Source organism: Melospiza melodia, chromosome 5, assembly GCF_035770615.1.
Source record: "Melospiza melodia melodia isolate bMelMel2 chromosome 5, bMelMel2.pri, whole genome shotgun sequence".
In the NCBI taxonomy this organism is placed as follows: Eukaryota; Metazoa; Chordata; class Aves; order Passeriformes; family Passerellidae; genus Melospiza; species Melospiza melodia.
The window spans coordinates 11572950-11599533 of record NC_086198.1 but is presented as its reverse complement, the minus strand read 5'-3'; the positions used below and the strand labels follow the sequence as shown (position 1 = coordinate 11599533).

General features: G+C 34.5%; 1 protein-coding gene across 5 annotated transcripts in view; it reads right to left on the bottom strand.

The window, feature by feature from the left end:
• Window positions 1–26584, bottom strand: part of FSTL5 (follistatin like 5) — a 270592-nt gene that overhangs the window by 33760 nt on the left and 210248 nt on the right. For 3 of the 5 annotated variants that reach the window (XM_063156281.1, XM_063156280.1, XM_063156282.1), the window contains 4 exons: window positions 24833–24967; window positions 11786–11812; window positions 7466–7584; window positions 909–1058 (listed from right to left, as the gene is read on the bottom strand). In XM_063156281.1, coding sequence (XP_063012351.1) covers window positions 909–1058; window positions 7466–7584; window positions 11786–11812; window positions 24833–24967 — 431 coding nt within the window. The remainder of the gene's footprint in view (window positions 1–908; window positions 1059–7465; window positions 7585–11785; window positions 11813–24832; window positions 24968–26584) is intronic. The other 2 variants (XM_063156283.1, XM_063156284.1) reach the window with 1 other exon arrangement.

The following is a 26584-nucleotide window of genomic DNA, read 5'->3' as shown; positions in this document are numbered from 1 at the left end:
GGAGCGCTGGGGGACAGGTGTTTAGGATTTGTTACACTATCCATTATCCTGCTTAGATTTTGGTAGGCAAATGAGCTGAATTTATTATCAAAGTCAAGTCTGTTTTGCCTGTGATGGTAATTGGTGAATGATTTTTCCCTTCCCTTATCTCAACCCAAAAACCTTTTCTTGGTCTGTCCAGCTGGGGAGAGGAGTGGTGGAGTGGCATTGATGCTATCTGGCCTCCAGACAGGGTCAACACACCACACCTGGTTTTGCTCAAACTCTGTGACTGTATTAATCACTGTGGCATAACATTGATTTCTCTTTTTTACTCAATAATTAGCCACCAAGCAGATACTCCAGAATCCCAGAGACTAAGAAAGAGAAGTAGAGAAGTTTGAATTCAAAGTCTCTGGTCTTAGCTAAAAGTGGTGTTTATTTTTATTGTTTTTGTAATTTCTCTGTCTAAAAGCAGAGTAACAGTGACAGAGTAGCAGTCCTCCACCTTCTGTAGCCAACCCTGACCTTTCTGTCAAAACTGATAGACATATCCTTGTGATGAGACTCTATTTTAGCCAATCATCATTTTACAGTGAAAAGAACTTCCAGTCAGAAACTTCCTAAAGAACTCATTCTCTCAACTACTCAAATATTTCAAAGAGCTATTTTCGTGTTATCTTCCTTACAATTGTCTATTGAGAAGAACAGTTGCTAAACAGATACTGAAGCTGAATGTTGAAAGTAGGTTTCAACATTCCAAATAATGAGTTTACTCATTATTTGGAACTTTTTTCCAAATAATGAGTTTTTTCCAAATAATGAGTTTAGTCTCAAGATAACTGTATTTCTGTCTCTGAAATATGAAGGAAAGTCTTAAATTCTATTGTCTAAATTAAATAGTAACTTAAAAAAATAGAAATAAATACCTGTACAACTTTCTGAGACTGCACATCAACAATGAGAACTCTGTCAAGTGTGGGCTGGGTCACGTAAATGAATTTATCTTTTACATTAACAGCAGTTGCCCAAACACACCGCTGAACAGGATCACCATCTGCTTTGGGACAAACTTCATCCTATAATTCAATACAAACAGGAAAAGTATAAGAATCAACACAGTCAACAATGTAATAGAGAGACAAATCATACCCATTTTCTTCTTTTTTAACTGTAAAATAAAACATCAGAAAATGCAGGGAAGGAAAAAGGAGAGTTGACACTAGGACATAAACTCATGCTAGCCAAACTGCATCTTCAAGCACCACAACTCACAAGCACTATAAAGTAATTCATACACCAAATTTTGGGATGTTTTCTAGAAATTCAAGAAGTACTGTTGACCTGAGAAAAAAACCAATTTGAAAAAAAAAAAAATCACGTAGAAATAAAGCGAGCAAGGGGCAGGAGACCTTAAAACCAGCAGACCACACCAGACAGACAGTGTGTTCCTGCAGGAGCTGGCAGCTCCCACCCGAGCAGCACCACGGTGCCCTGCAGAGGGATGCAGGGCAGGCACGGCTAACCCTGCAGCTGAGCACAGCAGCGAGCCAGGGAATACCTGACTGCATGCGAAGAGAAAGGGGAGTGGTGTGGTGCTGATTGTCACACGGCAAAGGGGCAAGCAGCAGCCAGAGGGATCAGCTGTTTTGGTCACCTGGAGTACTGATAGGTTGCTTTAAAGATCAAGAAGTGCGGCAACCTCTGCCATAAGACATCCTCATGGCCTGTCTTACTAGTGTTAAACCAAATAAATACCAAATATCTTCTTACTACCATTCCTTCCCTTTCTGCCCTTCCATTCATGCAAAAGGATGAATTTGAAAAAAATAAAATCTGTTCACTTCAGTGAACTGATATTTCATAATACATATAACTATACATTCTCAGTCAAAATAGCTAACTGGAGTTTGCATGCTCACTATTCCTGATTTGTGGAAATAGACGGCAAATCATCATGTATTTAACTACCCTATTTGCAAATACTTTCTCCCAGAAAAAGCTTGGTTTTATCAAAATTAAAGGTTACTTGGTCAAATGTGAAAATTTAATTTATGAAATAGCATGGTTTCTTTCCTATAGTGGACATTATAATTATTTGAAAATATGGACCTGAAAAACACTCTACTTGGAAAAGTACAGGATGTATCAAGTGCTTTCATTTTTCTGACCTTTTCTCCTTTTGCCTCTTATTTTAAATTCTTTGCATCACAAGGGACAATTTTACCAAATCAAAAGTATTATTTCTTTTTGCCACTTATCTGCTGCTTATTCCTAATTTAGAATGCTCTGCCTGATACATCATAACTGGCCGCTGTGAAAATAATTATGATATGTCAGCAGATAATGACTCAATGTAGAATGAGCAGCAAGATATGATGAGCTCTTAAACAAGAATTCTGTTTCTAAGCATCAAACGCCTTTAAAAGGCACAGGAAACATTATGTGGCACAACACCATCTCTGGCACCAAGCAATGCTCTTCAAGAGGATGATGCATTTCAAGACTTCCTTTTCTGTATCATCAACATTCTTTGCCTGCTGTGCCTCTACATTTTCGAAAATACACTCAATCTTTATATGTCAAAAGAAGAAATAAATCAATTTACAGCTTTAAAAAAGAGAGTTTCTTTGCAGAAGATTGAAAGCCACTGCTTGCTTTTACATGGCTCCTAAACCTCAGCAAAGGGAAGGTGTTTCAGGAATCACATGATAAGGAAAGGTCACTAAACTCAGGTACTGTACAATAGCACATCATCAGGAACTTCAGGGGAAGTTAGAAATAAGTAACAAGAAAGATTTAGTTCATGCTGATAAAAAGCCACGAAGATCAAAGGGAGAAGTGAAAAATTTGATTTTTTAAGGAATGACAGGCATGGGACAAATGGGATTTTCATTCTTAAAAGTAGCTAAATGCTTTTCATTGTTGCATAAAGTCAACATATGCAAGTATGTCTCTAATATGATGTGCAATCATCATATCAGTAATCTATTGTCATTTGCCTTCTGGGTAACTGTCACTTCAAATGGAAGGTTGTTTCACTGATCTCATTATTTTTTATATTTATTATAAATATACCCTGTCTTACTTTCATGTTTTATCTAAACAGATAATTACATCTAGACTGTTCTACACCATCCTCTTATTCCTCAGAGCGAGCACCTTCAAACAATGAATCCACAAATGTTTGCAACAAATCTACACAGATACGTTATTTTCATTCGTCTCTCTGGGACTCACATTAATTTTCATGAGTTTCTGGGACTGAATTCTACAAGGACATATTCAATATCTTATTCAAAAATTATGCTGAAGGAATCTGTCTTTCTCTCCCATGGCATCATATAGATTAGTGTAAACGATTTCTCTGATTCCACCTCCCCTTGTGGGATGTATAGCAGAATAGCAAAATACTTTAACTTAAGCACTTAGAGCTATATCCAGAGATGAGCAACTGCCTTATACATTTTCCTGAATCCGAGTCTAAAATACTCAGAAGAGTATTTTCAAAAATTTCTTCACTGTAAGACCAGTACCAATATAGTATTATATATATACATATGTATATATATACACACAACCACACATATACACATCTACATATACAAGAGAGGTTCTAAAATATTTTCCAAGTTGTCATAAATTTCTATAATCCAATGCCAGTTTTCACCTTGCCCGAAAAGACTGAAAACATAAAATAAAAGCAAAAATCTTTTTTTCAATGTAACAGTGAAAATTATGCACCAGAATTCATATATCCAAAACAGAGTGTTTTTCCCAGTGTAAACTGGTTTATGTGGTTGCTTCTCTCTTCTTCTTCTAGTTATTCAAATCTGCATTTATCAGAAGCTATTTCAACAGAACTGAAATCTTGCTTTTGAAAACATAAAATTTATCTCATTAGACACTTTGGACTTCTTTTACACTACAGGCAGTCATTCAGAGTTTCCATATTAATTTCCCCAGTGGTTGGGTAATTGCTTAAAATTATTTCTCCTTAAAATATAAGCATAAACCCACCATTTTCTTCTTCTAATTAAAATGTGAGCAATTTACTTTTTCCTAATTTATTCTCTCTGAAAAAAAAAAGTTAACATCTGATAAAACATTAATTTACCTCATTGTTGTATTCCTCCCAGACTTTTTAATCAAAAAGTGACTTGCTCTGTAACAAGTCAGCAGATGGAGGAAAATAAATCCTTAGAGAAATTTTTTCAAGATAGTCTGGGGCAAGAAAATCTCAAGAGGAATCATGTACTTGCAGATTTATATGTGCAAATTCTGTGTTTATTAACTTACCCCTCACTGCAAAGGGTCCTCAGTGCTTTAACAGGATGAGAGTGAAACCTTTAGGCAGAGTAATGAAATGTCCAGCTATGTTATGGCTGCCTAACAGCAAGGTGATACCAACAGGTTGCAGCAGTGCATGTTTAAATTCATGAATTTATGTATCACCTCATCTACATTAAATCATTGTTTTCTTGACATTCTTTACTAAAAATCAGACTGGATTTTTTTAATTTTTTTTTTTTTACAAACAAAGGCCAGCATTTAATACACTTTCTGTGCTGTGAGAGTGTAAACCAAGGCAGTTTCTATGGACTACAAAGTCTGCTTCAATCTAATTTCCTGTGGAAATTTTGGTATGCCATGTAGTCACATTAATTATAATGAAATGAAGTATCTTTCTCTGACCTCCAGCATATATTCAAATGTGAGATGGCATATTTTATTGAAATTTGGCCATTATGTGCTACTTCTTGTAATAAACAGAAAATCAGCTTTATGTTGATCCAAAAGGATTTTTTCATTAGTCTCCAAAAGGCATCTGTTTCAATTGCTTTTTTCCCAGTCTCTGGAAATAATTATTCTAATTGGGATTCATTGTGAAAGGAAAATAAAAACACTTTTGCATAAGAATTAGAATTTAAATCTTTGGATAATATTAATTTGCAGAGTATAAACAGAGGTTGAATGTTAGTGAGGAAAATGTCCCAAGCACTTTTGAATGATGAGGTGAAAGACTCTACTTGAACCATGGCTAAGAATCTATTTGACAACAGGTCAAACAAACAGCTGTCAAAGCTGGTCTAACAACAACCTGTATCAGAAAATAGAAACCAGTTTATTTCTGTCCCTATGCATCTAGATTTTTCACTATCAGACTAATAAATTTCTACTTGCACTTAAGAAGATTCAAGTAATTTAGGAGATTTTGGGAAGGAGAGGAAGGAGGTCTTTACAATTTCTGTGACCCGTGACAATCCAGTAAAGCACTAAATCTTTTGCTTCACTTTAAACACAGCGACTCCAATTGATTCCCATGCTAGATACACACCAAAGTGTTTTGCTGTATTGACACTCGGCTCCATAAGAGGTAATTAAATATTTAGATAAGGGTTCTTAAGTATATAGCAAGTGAGAAAATATATTTACCTTTAGCAAAATTAGCATACCTAAATATGTAGATTTAAGTACTGCAGTGTTGTTCACAATACAGTGCAATATTGGGTAGAAACACCTGAGCTCATTCTTTTACAAAAGCTCAGTTCAGGTTTGCTGACAGACAAACAGGAAACCTGTGGAGGAACAATGGTGTGTCATGTGTAATATGCAGACATTTTCTACTATCTAAACTGCACTGCTGAATTTAGAAATGTTCCTATGCTTTAGAGACTGTTTGGCAATAAACTCTCCTGTGGTTTTACTTATCACTTGAACAGCTAATTCAGAGAAGTGTAAAGAAATGAGGAATGGGAGAGGTTTAAGCAAGCACATGATTCCTTTATTATTAATATGTTAATAGTTAAGTCATGGAGGTGCCCTAATGGGAAAAGCTATGTAAAGCTACACCAAAATATTCTTGATATGCTTACCAACATCTCTGATTAGTGAAAGTATATGACAGAGCCAAAGATAATTACTAACTAGCAATTTATGACATGAGCTGTTACCACTAAGCAATTACACGCTGAACCTGATAAAAATCTGATCCTGGGACAGAACTGGGTTATTTTATTATTATTGTTATTCAGAGGAAACAGACTTTCCAAAGAGGCTTGAGGAACATATGATATTCTTCAAAGGAGAAGAATTTTTTTTTTAATTTCTTAAATAAAAACTTTAGAATTAAAGTTATCAAATAGCCTACTTTCCTGGGCTTTTCTTTTTTTTTTCCTTTTTTTTCCCCCTCCAAGAATATATAGTTATTATGCTACTTCAAGTTTGAAAGGTTCAAAAAGGAAACAAACTTTACCTATTCAACCTGATCATTGACACATTTCAATAAAAATACTCTTAAAATCTAGACTGCACTTTAAATCAATAAAATTTTAACAGAATTCTTACATGATCAGCTTTTTAATTAAACAGCCATGAAAAAAAAAAGCTTTTTGGCTTATTTTTTGACTGTGTCAATCTAGTTTCACTTAAGCAGCACGAATCAAGGTATGATTAGCTTTTCAAAGCATAATTATTCCCACTAAAATAAATCTTGTTGCTGAGCGCAGCAGCCTTTGACATCAATAATGATAACAGAAGAGGCAAATTCCGTTGAGACAGCTCTAGTTCTGCTGTCATTGAGACATTAGAGGAAAAAAAACCCCAAAGTGTACAGCTCAATGCTTAGTATGTATTTCAAGGTCACTCATTCAGATCCAAATGAGAAAAAGTTACTATTTTTGAAAGCTGATATATCATATAGAGTAAGTCTTAATGTAGTGACTAGTACCAAGTGTTCCAGTGGGAACATGCATCATGTCAGCTAGCAATTTGATTAGCAGTAAAGGAAAAACATCACAAGAATAAATGGAAGTGGAGAATACACTAGTGTTTTTATGTATCCTACTCAGGGAAACTATATCATAAATTCTAAGAATTTGGAAAAATCAGCTATAAATATGTTAACAGTAAAGTTATTGAAACTACTTATATGAATTTTTAGTTGGAACCAAACCATCAATCATATCTACTAACTTCAGTGGAAGCTGTGAGAGTACTTACTAGGACAGAGATTTGCCTCACACGTTTAATACAGACAAACATCCAGTGGAGAAAAAGAAACCATTAACACTTCCCCACTCCCCAAAAGATTCTATATTTAATACAGAGAGAACCAATCCCTGATTCATTAAGATGAACTTAAACTGGTGGGTTGGAGGTGGGAAGCTGGTGGAGACTAAAAAAAACCAACAACAAATCCAGAAATAGAGAACTGTTAAAGAACTGGGAAATGAGAAAGATAGTCAAAGAAAGAAAAGGTTTTCAAAAGTATTCATGGAATATTCAACAGAAAAGAGGGACTGAAAGCTTGAATTTAATAGAGGTCAACACAACAAATTTTGAGATCACCATTACAGGCTATTTATTCATTCAGAAGACACGGCTGAATTTATCAAGCAGAAGACACTGAACTAGTAATAAAGTTGTATGCAAAGAAAATTATAACTGAGAAAACACTACAAATAGATTTTTAAAGACAACTTGCCTGAAAACCGAGGAGTTTTTCACTAGGCTTAATATGCCTCTGAAATTCACATTCGACTGGTTGTATTACTTTGATGCCATCTTCATAAAAAACATAAAACATGTTCCCAATTCCCAGACCTTAGGGACAAAAACACATTGAAATGTATAAAATTAAATAAGGACAAAAAAGAAAATCCTTGTCTAGAACTAAAAACCTAATCACAATTTGGTACAAGATCAGTTTGTTAATGTGTATAATAGTAACACAGCTAAACTTATGGGATCTTTTTTTGTAAAACTAAAACAAAACTGTTACATTATTTAGAATTTTACATAGTTTTTTTTTTCCCATTGGCAAGACAGTGTGTTAATGACTACAGATCTAGAAATACACAGTTTGACAGCTGCAGTAATAAAAGTGATCTTGTGAAATCATCTACACTGAAATCAAATAAATATAAATTTTCTATGTATGCTTTTTTTACTTTTGCTTAGGGATGGAGGACAATATAATTCGTGTACAACATAAAACAGAAGACATGAGTCTTGGTTATAAACTTTATATTTCTGTCAGAAAAGAAAATATTTTCCATTTCATTTTATTACATAGACAGAGTTGGGCAGACATTGATTCCAAGGTTGAAGGTCCATAGGTGTTTACAGAACTATTCAATCCTTCTTCCACAATGTTGCTGAAATACATGATGCTAAGTTTTGTGCAGAAGGTGGGAACCAGATCTGTAACATGAAGTCTCACAATATCTGTGATTATGGTCACGACCACAGAAAAGGACAGTCTCACTAGTTTTCTGTGTGCCAATTAAGACAACAGTTGTTGATTTGCTATGTGGATGCTATAATGGATGATCAGCTCATATTCATACAATTATTTGAAGAAAATCATAGTACTCAGAAAATCATATATATCAACTATAACTATTCTGACAACTAAACTGTTGGCTACAATGGTAAAAGTTTGCATCCATCCTAAGCACAGGACCTAAGCTTTCACTTGACATAACAATATTTGGTACAGGAACATGGAGGAGTCAAACCCATGAAAAAGAAACTCGAATCTGAAATTCTGCTTATCCTAAACTCTGAGGGAAAACCAATGTTAATAGAGAGAGAACAGGTCTTAAGACAAAATAAAATAATAAGAAAATCAAGAGGGGGTACGGGGAATGAATGTTTGTGTATGTATGTATATATGCATTTATGTACACATGTACACAAAGGTTTCCAATCCCCGTTAGGAATCACATTGCTAACACAGTTCTTTAAAGGTTGTAGTATGTAGAAGGTTGTCAGGCTATGCCCAGAACAAACACATTCGATTATCTTTGAGAAATCTTGTGGAATCATTTCCCATTTCTCGCCAATTTTTCCCAGAAAGAGAGACAGTCTCCAGGCAGGGTTTTCCTCACTTCATATTGAATCTATCTATTGACAGGCTAGCAAAGATTGGGAGAGAAAATTGCCTATACAGCATGAGGTGTAGCATATAAGCAGGCTTAGGTTCATGGAAAGCTCCCCAGTCATGTCTGTTCAGAGCACAGGGTGTACTCAGGGCAATAAGGCCGCTCTGGCCAGTGGGCACCTGTGTGCCTTGTGTGCAGATAAACCACACAGCCTGTACGAGACAGCATGTTCAGGTCTCTCTTCAGAGAATGCCTGACACTGTACCATGTAAGAACAGCTGAAATTTGCAGATAAGCCTGAGTGATGTTAGGCTGCCTGTACCAATGAACACAGCGTAGAGATCAATAGCTGAGCAACTGGCACACTGCGCCTTGGGGATGAATGCGTGAACATGGCTGGGCACAAAACAGGGTTTTCCCTTCTCCATCCTTTCACTGGCTGAAGTGTATTATGGTTATTAGCAGGATAAGCAATACCAGAATGTGAGGAAGTAGCTCAGATGACAGCCCCAGGTGACCCAGACATTTGGTAATCAGGCTCCTAAACCTCCACCTCAGGTACCAATACTCCAAAGAAATCTTCAAATATACAGGTATTATTTATGACTAATAAACAGCCCGAAGTTTTAGGGCTTTATTTCTAAAGTCTGGATAATAATGTTAATCAAACTGTTCTACAAAAACAGCGAAGGACATACAGTATGAAACGTCCTTCTTCCATTTCAATACCAAGTTAAGGGAGTCAGTTCATATAACAAAACTTAACCTCTGGATCCAATTACTTAATTCCCCTTTCCAACTTATTATGATGCAAAACTCTTCATTTGAGTGAGTGGCTACAGATACCTGTACAAATATCCAATCTGCACAAATATCTAATCCCCTCAGCAAGCCACTTTTTCAGAACTACAGGAGCTATTCCTTTTTGACTTAATTTTGCTACCCTCCTCCCACTAAATAAAATCCTGCACATTTTTAATGCAGTGCCAGAAGCGACAGATAAATAGATTTGCTTTATTTAGACTAATATGATACTTAAAACTGGCAAACTTTTTTTTTTTAATGGTGGTGGTTGGGATTCTTTTGCATATATATTAATAGATTTGTATTTATTTATATATTAAATTATTACTGTAATACACATGTACCTTCAAAATCCTTTTTGAAGATTTTCTGATGCAAGTGGTTTTGATACAGATTTTGTGAACTTGATACAGATATATCTCTAGGCATTAAGACCCATGTATGGTTTCATGATCTTGATTGTCCTACTAATCAGCCATCCCTCCCCTCCTATGTGTTAATACTTTGGTAACAGATAATGGCAGAATATGGATGGCCCAGAGAAGCTGGTAGTGATGTTTATTGGCATCTTCAGGGTATTGCTCTCTTGTAAAATATTTCCAATGTTGTAATTAGTAACAGTATTTATTGGAATCACAACAATTGGCCTGCAGTTCTATGCAGAGAGATTGAGAGTACCTGCTCTAGGAGACACAAGATCTGGTACTATACATTGCTTTTTGATTAGTTTCACATTAGTCACAGAGAAATTTTAATGTCTTTACCATAAGGACTCTGGTAGGCTATTATTTTTAATTTGTATTTTTTATCACAGAAGTTAAATTTTCCTTGGTGCATTCTAATGACTGAAAGCAACAAATTGACTTGAAAAGACAAAAAATTAAAAAATCAAGGCGATACTAATAATGTTTTCAGTTTTGAGATAAAATGATGCTTTCCCAACAAGAGATGAGAACTGCATACTTTTGAGAATTTGGTACAAATTTGTTGCATATCAGTTTAATCATTAACAGTGTAATTGTATGAAACTCTAATCACTTGTAATCTGCAAGGCCAATAGAGCAGGAGGATAACAGCTGAGCTCCACTACAATCACAGAAATTATTGTTTGTACCAGCAGAGCAAATGGTAAAACAGGTACCAAAAAATAGAAGTAGTTTATATTTATAAATATAATGGGAATGCCAAAGGCTACTACATAGGCAAATGAAATGTCAGATTTTTAAATCTTTAAATGGATTTAAAAAAAATTAAAAATATACAGAAATATCATTTCTAGCATGAATTTACAGCAAAGCCTGATTCACTTGTTATCTTGTATTATCAATCTTCCAATGGAAATAATTGAAAAAATTTCTTACTACTGAAAAGTTTTAATTCTTAAATTGCAACTTTAGATGAAGAACAGGCTACTTAGAGCAACAAAATGGGAACTCATGACAACTCTTAGATTATGGTATTTTTCTGGAATATGAGGATAATTTTTGAGATCATGTAATATAGATGAAAATAAATACCTATTTTTGGCTTGTAAAAAGTATTTCCATGATTTTTATGTTAATAACACCTGATTGTGTCTTTATTTATGTTTATCCTTCAGTTCATCACAAACATCCATTCCTTCCCCCAACATTTGTTTACAAACCTTTCCTGAATATAAGAATAAAATGCTTAGTTTAATTACACAACAACAGGTATGTCAATTTTAAACTTTTTAAGATTATAATTTTGTCAAATAAGAGAGATTCATAGAAGAAAATCAATCTCAACAGCCTATAGGCTGACTGGTTAGAAGTTTTACCATGACAACAATTAAAGGTTTACATTTTAAATATGAGCTTCTCGTTGTGTATCTTCAAACAATTGTCAAAACTGTGAACAGCTCATTTCCTTCTCTCTCCCAAAAATGAAAAGCAGTTCACAAAAGTATGAACATTTATAGGATTCATTTCCACTTTAATATTTTTCAGTCAAATTCCTTAGTGTTGCAAGGGGGTAGGTAGTTACTGTGACTGTAGAGTACAAACAAACATAGATACACATACACAAGAAACAACAGATGAGCATTTCATCACACTACAGAAAATATGAACAAAAGTAATCTCCGTTAGTACCTTGCTCTCGCCATAATATGTTTGCAACTGCAGCATGTAAGAGAAAGAAAGAACAGAAAATACAAATGAACAAGGGAAAAAAAGAAAGATACATCAATTCTGAAATAATTATAACGTTTTAACCTCTGATTCACTAAAATACTCTTGTAGGTAAACCACTGGAAACAGTAAATTAACAACAGTTCTCTATGTCATGTGACTAAATTGTGATTAGCCATAGTAGTTATTTAGGACAAGGTAAACCCCATCACTCCTACTAAACCCCTCCAAGCTAACTCCATTACACCATTAACCATTATCAGCAGTGTGGTTTATAATCCATTACAAAAAACATGTGCACTTTTCATGCCTGTGAAAGATACATATTAATGAAAGGTGCTGCAATTTTCATTATTTCCTTTAAACCCTGGACTTTGAAGAGAATAATTTCAGAACATATTTATGAGAGAGATATAAAAAATTAAAATATACACAGGATATTTTTCTGTATGGCTGTAGCTCAACCATGCTACCAAAATTGCCATGCTGTATAATGTGCACCATTCTCTTTGGAAGACCAAGAATGGAATTATAAGATGGCATGGTAAGCAACTAAACTTTAACGTTGATTTTTCCTCTGAAAACATAAATTTTATTTGGCCATTTTGTTTATAATTGGATTTTAGACCTTTGAGACCAATGAAATTATATTATCCTAATATTGCCTCTTTCTGTCTGGGGAGGAAAAAAAAGAAAACAAATATAGTCTTGCAAACTTTTAGTATTTAGAACTCAGCATGCAACAGAATCAAATTTTTAAAACATCCTCACTGAAAACCAACACATATTGCAAAGTAATGAACTTATGAAATTTTAAAAAATCCTAAACATAGGAGAGGAATACAACATAGAAAACACACATATCACACACACACATAATGCAATTGGGAGGTTCTTTGAAACACAGTGCTACAAAAGCTAAAAACGTTAGTGTGCTTTAAAAAAAAAGTTTGCAAAAAGCAATGAAAGACATATTTTAAAGAATTATGTTGGCACACAGAAGTTCCTCATCTGCTGACAGCTGAAGGCTGAGAATGAAAACAGGAACTATCACTCTAGAAAAGGCCTGGGTACTAAGATTTTCCCACATCATTTGTACTTCAACAGACAGGAGAGGGAAAACACAGCCCTGGAATCTGACCTTTGGGTCTGTTAGTGCAGCCAGTTTTGGATTCACCCTCCTGTCAGTGCAGCTAGCCTGAACTTCATGGTTTTGCCTTTGAGGGTATCCAAAAGATTTCTAAGGACTTGCTAAACAACATCCCCTACACCCACCTTGCCAGCCACCACACTGCAGAAGGCTGTCAGGCTGACCAGCACTTTTTTCCCTCTGTAAATCCATCATGATTGCTCCTTATCACCTTCTAGTTCTGGGAATAGTTTTCAGGGTGAAATGCTCCATCTCTATTCCAGAAATCGACATGAGGCAGATGCTCCTATCGTGTTTTGGATTCTCCCTCTTGCCCTTGAAAAGCGGCGCTGGCTTTCTTACAGTCTGCAGGAACCTCCTTGATCACCATGATCCTTCACACATAGACAAGAGTCCCCTCACAATGCCATGGGCCAGTTTTTCCAGCTGGGTTCACCCTATCCAGGCCCTTTCAGCTGTGAAAGTTCACTTCATTTAAATGGTCTCAATCAGATGCTATACACCACGGATTAAAAAAGCTTCCTTGCCAGAGGATGACTTCCCAAACCTTCCCACCGCTGTCACATTCCTAGGAACAGTTTTGCTAGGAAAGACAGATGTGAAAAAACCTGCAGTACAACTTGTCCCCTTCCAGATTGTTTGCCATCAGGTCCCCATCCCCCTTAACCTTCTTTATCACACTGATGTCTCTGTAGAAGCCCAACTTTTGTCATTCACCAGACTCAGCTGCAAATGCGTTCTGAACTTTAAAATTTATCCCTACATGCCTAGACAGCATCTCCAGATGCAAATCACAATTCTGTATTTGCCTATATTGTGTTACACAGTCTTTCTTATTAAATAAAGCAAATTCATTTCCCCAGGGCAATCTGGAAGATTTCCTTTAAAATTACTTTTCTCTTCACATTGTGAGGAAAAAACCATGTAATACATGACACTTGAGGTCCCATAAATACAGCCATAATGTTATACAGTTCATCAGTGTTTTTCTAGGGGTGACATAGGAAAGAAAATAAAAAGTAATTACAATCACAGAAGTGTGGGAAATTGTACAGGATCAAACAAAATTATTTAAGATGCTAAGTACAGAACACACTAATTTATGTTAATGTAAAATGATATGTATGATTCTGAGCTTTGCTCAAGAAAAAGGGCAGGATAATAAAAGTGCTTTAAAAGCCTCACATATTAATTTTAAAATTAGCAAATCAGCTAGAAAAAATTGAGATATAATTTAAGAATGCAATATAATATTATAAACAACAGCTACAATCTTACCTAACAGATCAAGAAACCTCTTTTTTTTCAATCAGACCTATAACTTCTTTTCAGGAAAGATGTCAAGTCTTGAGATAAAGAGGTCAATGCTGGAACAAGTACAGCATGTGTAGATATAAAGTATGCTAAGGAACATATTGTTTGCCTTCCTTTTTGGTTAAGCCAAAATTAACATTTTCCAGACACACTTTATACTAAATTCTCAACCATTTGTAAAATCCACTATGTAAGCATACAGAATTAGTGACAGATCTCAGCAACATGTTCTGGTTTCAAGAGAGAGCACTATCTTCTCTTTTGCCATGATTCCACAGAGTTATTAAACAGTATTAGGAGATGCGCTGGGAGCCTTGCAGAAGACATTGTATTCCAAAAGTTTGTGACCTTGACCAGGTTATGTCTTCAACATGGGGCCTTGTGACAAGGAAGCCTGCATGTCACATGGGTACCTGCTGCAAGGGTAGGTGCTGGAATGCCCACAAAAACCTGTGCTGCACACTCATGGACCTTATGACAAACTGCAACCTGCCATAAATATATGGCTTTCTTTGTTACACCAGATAAAACCACTACAGCACCCAGGGAGCAGGGACCTCTCCATGAGCAGGATCTGTGCAGCTTGCTGTGGGAAAACCCACCCACAAATAATCCCATGCTGCATAAATAAATCTGTGATGCCTAGCATGTGAAGGGTTGCAAGATTTACTCACTACCTATATTTCTCTTTTTATTATATCTTATTAAAGCAGCTATTTTATTACATCATTTGTTGTTGGGCCTTTATACTGTCATCAAAAAGAAGTCTGTATTGTTCCTTCTTCTCCCTTGTCCCCCAGCAATGCAAGACATGGGAGAATCCAAGTTTTCTTGAAAGAGGTTTACTTTCTTATTATTTTCTTTTTCTTTTCAAGCACACTTACAGCTCCATAAGAATGACTCTTCATTGTCCTTCCACAGCTATTCTATGGTTTTCTGTACAGCCCCAGCCTTTGATTAGGAGCAGCTAATATAACATCTGAATCCCTGTTCTTCATCTTTGTTATACTTTGAGTTGGTTGAATAGTAATAGGTTGCACATATTTCAGAAAACTCTGTTCTTAGTAATTCATGAAATTCTGCAGCAGATTAATAGCAGTGTAAATTCTTATACACTTTTGATGGAAACAACAACTGCAAATATCCATGGTATTTCTAGCACGAAATGAATGAGGGTACTGCAATATCACTTTGCAAATAAATTCTGTATCCTTCTCTTTCTTCTTGCCTTGGTAATAAATTTCATTGCATTTACTTTTCTGTCTCAATAGACAATTTCAAAGATTTCAACTGTCAACTAGTGTTATTCCTCCCTACTTTTCTTTTCTTGAAACATTCAATGCATTTTGGAAATAAAGTGTGTGTAGGCAAAATTTACCTTGAGTTTCAAGACTAAAGGTAACTTTTCTACTTCCTTTTGGCATTATTAACTATTCAAATTTTCAGTAATCAGCATGCAATATTATATATCCAGACATACTCAAACAAAATGGATATTAATTAAAAGATAGGAAGCCACTGTCCCTTTCAAAGCCTTGCATTCCATGATGGCAAAAGGTCACAAGCAGATGTAATAGAAGATAGGACAGTGAGAGAAATGCAATAAAGTCATACAAAAAAATGTGTAGTTCAACATAATTTTTCAGAATTGTACTATCATGATCTGCTGTACTTTCTATTGTATTAAAAGAGTAATTTCAAGATGTTTAAAGTGATGTTGTCTCCTTACTTCACTCATAGCCACCACCATTGCCAACTGTTCTGATTAATCCGAAACACAGGATAAAGACAGTGTATAAGTTACTCTCTTTTCTCACAATTCTGATTTATAAAAACCTGCCCTTATGTTATGGGGTAAATCTGTAACATAATTACTATATTTTTGCTGAACAACAGACATTTTTAATTATTATTTTTATATTAGAAATAATTGCGTTAAAAGTGAATATGAGGTTGACATGAGTTACATTTTTGCTGAGATTCCACAATCACATACCTACTTTTAATTTCATTCTTTTTCTATAAGAAATTCAGATTAGTTTTGTTTATAAACAAATGCAAATATATAAAACCTAATTTATTTTTGAAGCCAATACTTTTTAAAAAGTTATCTATTGCTTGCTTCAAATATTTTAAAATTAATTGCCATTACAAATTCTAGGCTGTTCTCATGTGATATGCACTTCAATTTCATTTTAGGTTAATACAATAACCAAAGATCTGGTTTATATATATTAGACTATTATTTATCAGTTAAAAGTCAACAGTTGACACTTTAATTTTGTTCAAATATGAACATGTTACCTTATTTTTCTACGTTTTATATAACTCTTTATAATGAATCATGCATAAATCCTTTCCCATAGCACATTAACTCAATCCAGTGTACACTAGCAGGAAGAAAAAATGGTTCATGAGCTGAATTACTTGGAAGTTTGAAACACAGTCTTTGCCCACAATGCTGTCAACAAGTATAAACTTGTTTAGTTCTGCCATAAAATAAAATGCCAGCATAAATTATCTCTGAGAAAATTAGGTAAATAGGTACCATTCAGTATCAGATGTGACAGGAAGATTCTATTAAAATTACATGAAGCCTTTCAGAGAGAATTTAGGCCATAAATCACAGTCAAAAGGCTTTTAGTCTTATTCCCAGTTCTAGACAGTGGAGATGCTGTGTTGCTTATGATGGCCATAAAACTGTCAAGCCAGTAGCATTCAGATCACATAATCTTTTTAGGTGATAAGACTATGACATTACCTAAAAAAGTCACAGTTAGAAATAGAGCTACTTAATGGCATGGAACAATTATATTATTTTTTTTTAATTTAGTCCTAAGATACAGTGCAAGAGAGATACAAAAAGAGAACTTTTGTTCTGCTTTTTGGGACTAAGTGAAAGAAACTGTAGGATAAATTACTTTGCCATATTTGATGATGTCATAGTGGGTGAATTCAGTAACACAAGAGCCTGTGGCTGATAACTAAAATAAAAGCTACCAAATATTAAAAGTTCATCAAGTATCTTCAAATTGGTCTGGGAAATGTCCTAATAGTTTTACTTGATAACTCTCTATCATGACAGCTGTCTCCCCAAGGTGCATGCATGTCACAAAAAAAAATTTAGAGAAACATCTAAGAAGTCATATTAATCAATCACAAACTGAATTGCACTATGTAACACAATTTTTTAGAAATAGTTAGGAAAAGGTAAAATATAAAAAAAGCCCCAAACCACAAACCCACAGAACTATTTCACTTCAAAGGCAACAGCATGAGTTTTTATGATCTATGGCTCTAGTACAGTAGAACTAATCTAAATTGAAACAGAAAAGAAACTAAAGCACATACAAAGTACCTGTCAAAGTTATCCAGAAACCACCAAAAATATGGATTTTTAAAGTTACTTTACTTCAAAATATTTTAGTAATAGCTAAAAAAAATTAAGTACTTAAAAATTACCCCTGAAAATATTCACTTGTCTTTGGTGATGACTGTTTTTTATTTTCCTGTTTTCTATATTACCATATTTTCTTCTTTAGGAAAAAAACCCCTTATATTCAGTGTAATCTGATATTCCATATGTGTATCAAATTACAGTGATATATTCTACTCTATTATTTATATTTAATATTCTATTATTAGCTTAAGTCCTCCTAGCTACCTTTTTTCTAAGTTAATAAAATAGTTTATTTGGTATATTTAGCTATGTATTATATTCCATAGTCAGTTAATGTTACTTTCATTAAAAAATTTAAAATTTGGACCAATTCCATTGGTACTACTACTATTTCAATGGAATCTCACAAAATAAATAAATTCCACAGATGGAAGTTGCAATTTCTTCCTCCTCTCTTTGAAATTATTATTCTACCATGTATCAACAAAAAATGCAGTAACATGTTTCCCACTCCACCTTTCTCATAAATATACTGTCAAGATACACTGCCAAATTATCTTTGTCCTGTATTTAAATTCTTCGGGTTCCAAACAGGTTTTCAACAACAGCAAGATGACGACTTTGGTTTGCCATATGGCTTCTAGGACTTGGGCTGATCCAGTCTGTGTTCGTGATTATCATATCTAGTCAGCAACAGAGAACTACAGTGGAGCTGTCCATTTGTGTGTTCATGCTTTAAATGAAGCTAAGTCCAGTAGTATGGAGGAGGAAGTTACCTGTTAATAAAAGATTTGAGAGTCTCTTAAAATGTACCTGCACGTATTACAAGCTAGAAAATGGAAACCCATCTTTTATCAGTTGCTGCACGGATGCTGGGTGCTAGAATATAGAACCTGTTTACAAAAAGAGAGAAACTGGAGTCCTAAAGAAAATAAGGAATCTTAGTTATGATGAAATTCCATTTTTCTGCTAGCAGAAGAGGTTCCAGCCATCTGGGATTCCTTTATACATTGCAGGAGCAAAAACCCTGGAAAACATCACAGATCGCTGCTAAAGGTAGAAGAAAAGTATTGTCACATCAGAGCTATTCAAGGTTTAAATTGTACTGCAATGAACACATTTGAGTTTTTTAATGTTCTGTTGACAATATTCTTCTATAAATATTTTTGTCCTGCATTTGTACAGGAGCAGGATAATAACTGAAACCACAGCCTGATTGAATACCTTCTACCCTACAAAGGACTAAAACGGAAGGTAAATGATGTGTAGTCAAGACAAATATTAAAAAAAAAACAAACAGGTCCAAATGCAATGCATAGACTACTTGCTAAAAGTTTCAGCTGGTCTGGTGCTATTAGTTTTGAATACATTTCAGAATACATCATAAATTTTAAGAGTGACATAAAGTACCACTATATCTGCTCCTAGTACTTGCCTCACTTCCTGAAACTTAGTAACTCAAGTAGCTGCAGACTAGTTAGACTGGGTTATATGACCCAGACAAAAGAAAAGACAACACTTGCCCATAATTAAATTCATTAAGAAATCAAAAAACAAGAATAAAGTTATAAGTCAGCTAATATGTTCTAACAGAGACCAGGTCTTCACAGGCAAACCTGACAATTTTTTTAATGTAAATAGGAATTTGGTAATATAAAAATTCATATAGTTGTGACCCATAATTTTGCTAAACATCTGATTTGTTAAGACAGAATATTCTGATTAAATGAGTTATTTAATAATGGTAACATATATGTTAATAGAATTAAAAACTGCCAAAATAATTAATCTGAAAATGTAGTTAAATCATTAGTAAAAGGTGAAGGAGAAAGTTCTGGAGCATGTCCAGAGCAACAGGTAGTGAATCGTGTCTTAACCACTTTCATCAATGACCCGCAAAATACAAAATCATTTCCTAAGAAGTCTGTGAATTACCCATAATGATAAACAACAGCTTTAACAAACTGAATGACTTTGTCAAGTTCATCTGTAACATAAATTATTTTTTTTTTATCCAAATTGAAATGTAGATGTCTTGGCAAACAAAGAACAGACTATGCCTAACTGAGACAGGTGAGAAGGAATAGGATTTGGACAGTGAGGTCTGATAGCATATGGGAGATAAACACATAAACAAACTTCCACTGCTGGTATTAGTTGAAAATAGTGACAAAGGACTGATGTGGAAGAAAATGTACCAAATATATATTTTGCTTTCCAGAACATTAAAAATAACAAATAATAAATTTTCTTGTGCAAAGAGCAGTATTCCTTTCTTAAAAAAAACCAAACTCTACTAAAACAATTAGAATTCTCAAGACAAGAGGACTGAGTACTATGTTAACTATCTTATTACGAGAAACTTATATATTGTATGTGTGAGAATTTGCAATCAATATTAATATATTCATAGGACAAGAATTCTTAAGAGGTCAATTTATTGGAGGGGAAAAAAAGAGAGAGACTCAAAGGAGGCAACTGAAGCAAAAATTGACTTCAAACGGAAACTGAGCATTATTCTGTATTAGTGAAATTGATTAATAAATAAAGCAGAATATCAAGAGAAATAAGGAATTTTTTGATTCTCTGCATGTCTGACTCGGGTATATGCATCTCTGTAAGGACACACTTCAGGCAAACAAAGCATTTGCTCTGTATTCAGGCAGAATGCAATTTAATGTCTTGTGAAATGTAGAAGATAGAATTGATTTAGATAAAATGGTTCCATCATTCTTAAATCTATGAATCCATGCAATACCAGTTCTGAAAAATAAAAATACGTTGGAATGAAAATCAAATGAGATTTTGAACTGCTATTTGTATTTACGAATGTGATTACACCAAAGAGTCCTTCCAACACAGCTGAGCTGTCTCAGGTATTATTAGAGGATCATGACAGTAGGGGAGACTCTTGTGTCCTCAATGAGATTTAGACCAGGTCATTAATCCCCAGAATGTTTTTACCAGTCACCACAGGGGTTGTTCAGCTATCAACCAGACCAGCTATCTCATTCTCAATGGCTGTAACTGCAGGCTTGAGGGAAAATGGAATTCACAGCAAAAAGAGAATTTGCACTCTCCAGAGAATCAAAACAGCACAGTTCTCACATTCAGAAGTATTTTAGATGCTACTGCTATTATCAACATCAGAGGAATTAAACAGGATCTGATAATAGAGAGCAGTAGAAATTTATCACCAGTACTTGTAAGAGACATTTATATAGGTAATATAAACTAAAACTTTCCATTATAACTTCACAAATCTAGCAAAAAGGATCCATCTACTGTTGTTAAATATATAAATAAAATTTCAGCTACAGAATGAGTTAATCAGTAAAAGGCATGGCTAAAGTTAAAGTATTTAAAAATAATTTGATTTCTCTCACCAAAGACACTGTTAAAATGAAAGCATGTTTTCAGAAGTCTTATTTTTAGTGCACATTGAAAAAGGCTGATGTGCTAAGAGGAGGCCAAACTATCCTGGAGACTACCATCCAATGTTAAAAATTTTGCCTATGTGAGACAGAGCAAGGCTTCCCTGTTCAGTGCTGGCATTTACTGAACAGATCTGGATGACAAAGCATTTTCAGAGTATTTTCCATTCACTTCCATCTAGATTACCATCCTGATTATGAACCATTATCATCAAAGTATATTGATTTTTCTTGGCAAGTGGACTTCAAATTTCTGAAACTGGAAACTTCAAAATAAACAAGTTCCTAGCACCCTTAATTCATACTTGACATTGTGTAACTTTATTTTTTTCTACCAGCATCACGCTTCCCACAGTTCAGAATAGCTTTGCCTTCATTTCTTTTCCCTTTATAATACAGACATATGCATTACATGCATCCGTATCAACCCTATGAATTATGAAAACCTAGCAATCTGAGAGAACTTTTAGACAGACAAGTGAGGCAAAGTTTTGCTTATTATTTAACAGTCTACTTTTCCATAATGACACTGATTTTTATTTAGTCCAAGGTAGCAGAAAACATAGTATTATCTCTAAGGAGCTGTTTAAATGACCAGTTTACAGAGAAATCAACTATCCATGCCCTTTCTGTCACAGATACTATTTTTTTCTCAAAGCACTGAACTGAATTTTTAATATATTTGGGATGCGTTGAAAGCAAAATTCCACACAAAAATAACAAAAATTTAGGTTTTTGTGTGAAGTAACATTAAACCCCCAAAGTTTTCCCATGCACCCAAACAATGGCTCAGATAAGTACAAAAGTGAACATTAACTATTACACTTCCTAGAAAATAAAATATATGCACTGGTAATGGAATAATGTTCTGCATTTCTTAAGTGGCTTTTGAAATTCTTTTCATGCTCAAGGCAGTGCAATTGTACTTTGTATTTTAGAACTCAACTGTAAAGTTCTCACTGAACTCTCAATAGAAAATCAATTCAATGTTCAGAAATGCTTTTATTTTGCTTTGATTTTTATCTTATATAACATCACAAAGGAGAAAAGCCCGGACTAACTGACAAGTTAGTGAGAAACTGATCTTATTTTATTCAAAACAGTATCCTAAGATTTCCAAAAGGGAGCCCTCTAATAAGGAACTCCAAAAAAGAAAATTTAAAAATGTGTCTAATTTATTCTATTAAAGGAGGATAAAAGCAAAATAATTTATAAAACTGTCATAAATGACAGAAATAGTTTATATCAGATCATAGAGAATCACATTTACATTCATCAGAGGCTATCTTTAGAATATAACTTGTGACCCAATCAATAGGCTTGAAATAGAAATAGCTGTAGCATTGTGCTTAATATGTGTAGGTGGGGTAAAAAAAGCCCACAATCCTATCCAGGTGGTTTTACCTATGTGATTTTATTCCCTAATAATCCCTAATTTAATGTATGAAGAAGAGTTTTGGAGGAAATATAAAAACAAACAGAAAAGAGTTAATTATGAGGCCCTTCCACTTCTGATAGCAGCTCTCCAACGCTAGCAACTCCTCCCTGCAAAGAAATTTCTTTAAAAAACAGCAGCAGCTTTTTAAACTGCATCTATAAAAATGTGTACCTGTTGTAATTTGTTCATGTAGTTGTGACAATGATTTTGAGAGTCAGTGCTTTTTTTATTAGTACGTACCTTATTTTTCTTGCATGTACCAAAATGAGATTCTGAACAATTTGGAGTTTAACATGTAAATATCTGCTACACCTAAATTTGAATGCTATAATTATACATATTTGGATTTTATGAGTATTTACACATGGATCAATTCTTGGGAAACCATTTTCAAACACCAAGGAACATAATGGTAAAATGCTTCCCTTCAACATACAACACAGAACTTGCAGAGTAAATCATTTTTATAGGAAGGAAAATGACTATATCTTTTGGACGAACTGTCTTAGAAATAGTTTGTTTTATATTCTGTCTTCCTTCATTTACATCTTTCATGACACCAATGGTCATTCTCACAACTTACTGCTAGTAGATATTAAAGCATTTGTTACAAGCTGTGTTCACTGTACGGCATGTGATTTTACAAATCCTGCTAAGGTAGCAGATCTAAAATTATTACATCATATTACAGGTCCTGAAAAAGTGTTCTGCATTGTTGTGGATATCCATACATATTCACAGCAGATCAGATCTGCAGAACTGGACTGACAACTAAACTTAAACTGACTAACTTAATTGAAACACTAGTTGCTACAAATAATTTGTTGTTATTACTAACACTGAAACTGGCTAGTTTGCTACAAATAATTTGTTGTTAAGGCCAAACAAGATGTATATAGCAACCTAACACATACATAACCAACTAGAGTTCATCAGGGTCTTGAAATTTGGCAACTTTCACAATATTTTTCACACAATGCAATAGGCAAATGGAAGTGGCCAAGCTACTTCACATTACCAGAAACTCTGCATGATCAAATAACTTATTTATCCTCAGGTGTCTTCCCAAAAATATCTGAGCAGTAATTTTCATGACACTTAAAAAAATCCATGTTAAGGCATTTGAAAAATTACAGTTATAATTAGTCTTACTTAAAGCAGCTAAGTAAAGATATCAACATTTAGATTACAAAATTTTCCTACATGGAAGATTTCTTCTAAAATATTTCAAACATAGCAAACCTATATGTAACTGAACTCAATGTCCTGTGGCTTGTAAGTGTCAGGCAGACTTGCTGTGCTACTAATTCTGCCATGGGTACCCTGCTGAGTACTTGACACTGCTGAATATGCTTTCAAATGAACAGGAATGTCTTAAGTTAATGCAATCACACTCAGTAGTAAGATAACTATCATTTTACTGGATGTATTTCTAATAAGTATGTAGTGTTCATTAAAATAAGAGATTCAAAAAAAAAACCCCAAAAATAAACGGACAAAGCCAACTAATCAAACCAAACAAAAAATGGGTGAAATATAAACTCAGGAATGGATTTTTCTAAGCAAAGTGAGGTAAGAGGAAAAAAATACTGTTAGACAAAAAATACTGTTAGACAAAGAATAGGAAAACAGGGTTTATAAATCCCACTACCATTTAACAGAGGATAAAGAATACTGCTTGTTAGTAGTGATATTGATTTCTTTGGCACATTCAACTCCCAAAATAGAAGTGAATATGCTCATTATTCCTCCACAGGCACAAGGCAGCATGGGCAGGCTGGAACTGCTCTGGACATGCTGGGCACTTCAGCAGGTGAGATCAAGCCATATGATTACTGTCACATCATGAGGCTGATTTTGAATCTTGGTGTGTGTCAAGAACAGACAGGAAGGAAAGGTCTTCCTCCCACACCCCATCAACTACTGGAAAACACATTAATAGTTGCCATATACAGACATCCCTTTTCTTTTTCCCTTCACATTCCCTTTGTCAGCAACACATCTCTCACAAGGAAACTACAAAAATTTACAAGCAATGTAAAAAATATATTGGTTCACACAATGAATCAGAGATTTCATTTTACTTCTAAATGTACTGCAGATTGCGCACTCTGCCTCCAGTGACTCTTGGATACCATTAATTGAACTTTATTTTTTTAAATCAGCTGTCTGTACAAACTCATTTTAATGTATTTAATGTTTCATAGTTTTAATACTGATTAAATGTTTGAGTGTGGGCGACATGTATTTTTATACTTCTCACAATACTTACGAGTCTTTCGAGCAGAATCTTCCACAAAGAGAGAAGAAATATCCTCATCCACCCCTGCTTCATTCTTTGCAATGCAAGTGTAAGCTCCTGTATCTTCATAGCGCACATTGCTGATGTGAACCTCGCTGCCGTTTGCTGAGAGGAGAGGAAAAAATCAACATGCAGACACGCTAGTGCTTTCGGATTATAAATTCAGAAGGGCTTCTCTGCTTACACTAATTAAACCATTTTCATTCCTGAGTTCATAACTTGGAGGCATGCCAAATTAGTCCAAAGGTATTCAACTGGCTAGTGAATTACATGCACTATTTCATCTCACAGTTATTCAGAGTGCCTCAGTTGGTTTTGTACTTCAGAGACAAATATCAATCTGAGGTTTTATATATATTTAAATTACTATGTTTTTTTTTTTTTAAAAGTCAGGTAAATATTAGGTTTTTATTATGTTGCATCTGTTTACTAGACACCATCATTTCCTTTACACAAAATAACCCAAGGAATACAACTGGCCAAACATCCAATGTAAATAAAAATTTTAATTTGGTGTTCCTAAACAGAGGCACTTAGGTAGTTTTGGTTTTGTGTGACTGCAGTGTAACAACAGAAAAACAGGGGCATTGAAATTTTTCACCTACATCAATGTAGAAGCTTCTGGAAACCTCAGGAATTTTACATAAGATTGTATAGGAATGTCAACAAACAATCCAGGTTTCACAGACAAAGGTCTTTTAAATAATGTGATGTGAATAATTGTGTGAACAATGACTCATTGAATTTTTAGTATAGTATACCTGTTCAGCTGTAGGATATAAAACCCAAGCTTTGTAGATATTCTAAAGTATGGACTAAAAGGGGCATTGGCTCATGGTGTAGCACCCTTCTAGCTTGAAGCAAGTGCACAGATAGTTTAATTCAGAAAAAAACTCTGGGAAAATGTAATGAGATTTTCAAAATTTTATTTCAAATAATTCAATGCTAGAAAATTGAATTAAATGTATTTTGCTTACATAGGAATCCTTTGAATTTATTTGTCATAAATATATAGAACAGAGAAAAGGTGGAAAAAAAATTCCTCAAATCCCTACAGAAGAAACTAAGAGAATGCTGCAAGGGAAGAGAAGTTCATCACTTTCTACTCATAGTGGAAAGTGTTTCTGCAAGGCAATTGTTCACAAATACCCAAGAGAGTTGTACATTAAAGAACAGGGGACTATGACACCTGCAGGGGAAAGTAACACTTCAGAGAAGCATTGCCCTATCTATCCCACTGCTTCTCACAGTGCAGGCTGAGTGCTGTCCTGTCTTAACTACACATCCTGGTTTGTTGATGAGTGAGAGAAAGTTTTGAAGGGAACACAAGCAGCAGGAGATTTTTTTCTCCTACAGCTATCAAAAATTACCAGAAAGACTGAAGCATGGAGATTTTATGCTGAACATGTCCAGTGATTTTGCTGAGCCCTGAAGATTAATAGAAATGAACTGGTGCTAAAGGAAAGACTTTCCTTTAGTTTCCACTGGGGTTTTTTTTGATTTGGGTTTAGTTTTTTTTTCCAGGCTTTTGGGGTTTGAGAGGTTTGGGTATTTTGGGAGGGGAGGTAGGGCTTGTGTGTGTGTATGCAGTGTTTTTGCTCTCCCACAGAGGTCTGCTGATACTCTCCAGTAAAGAGCACCTCCATTTCAGGTATTTCTCCTCTAGTCCTTTCTACTATCAGGTCCTCAAATCTTACAAGATTCAGCTCTGATTGGGACTAG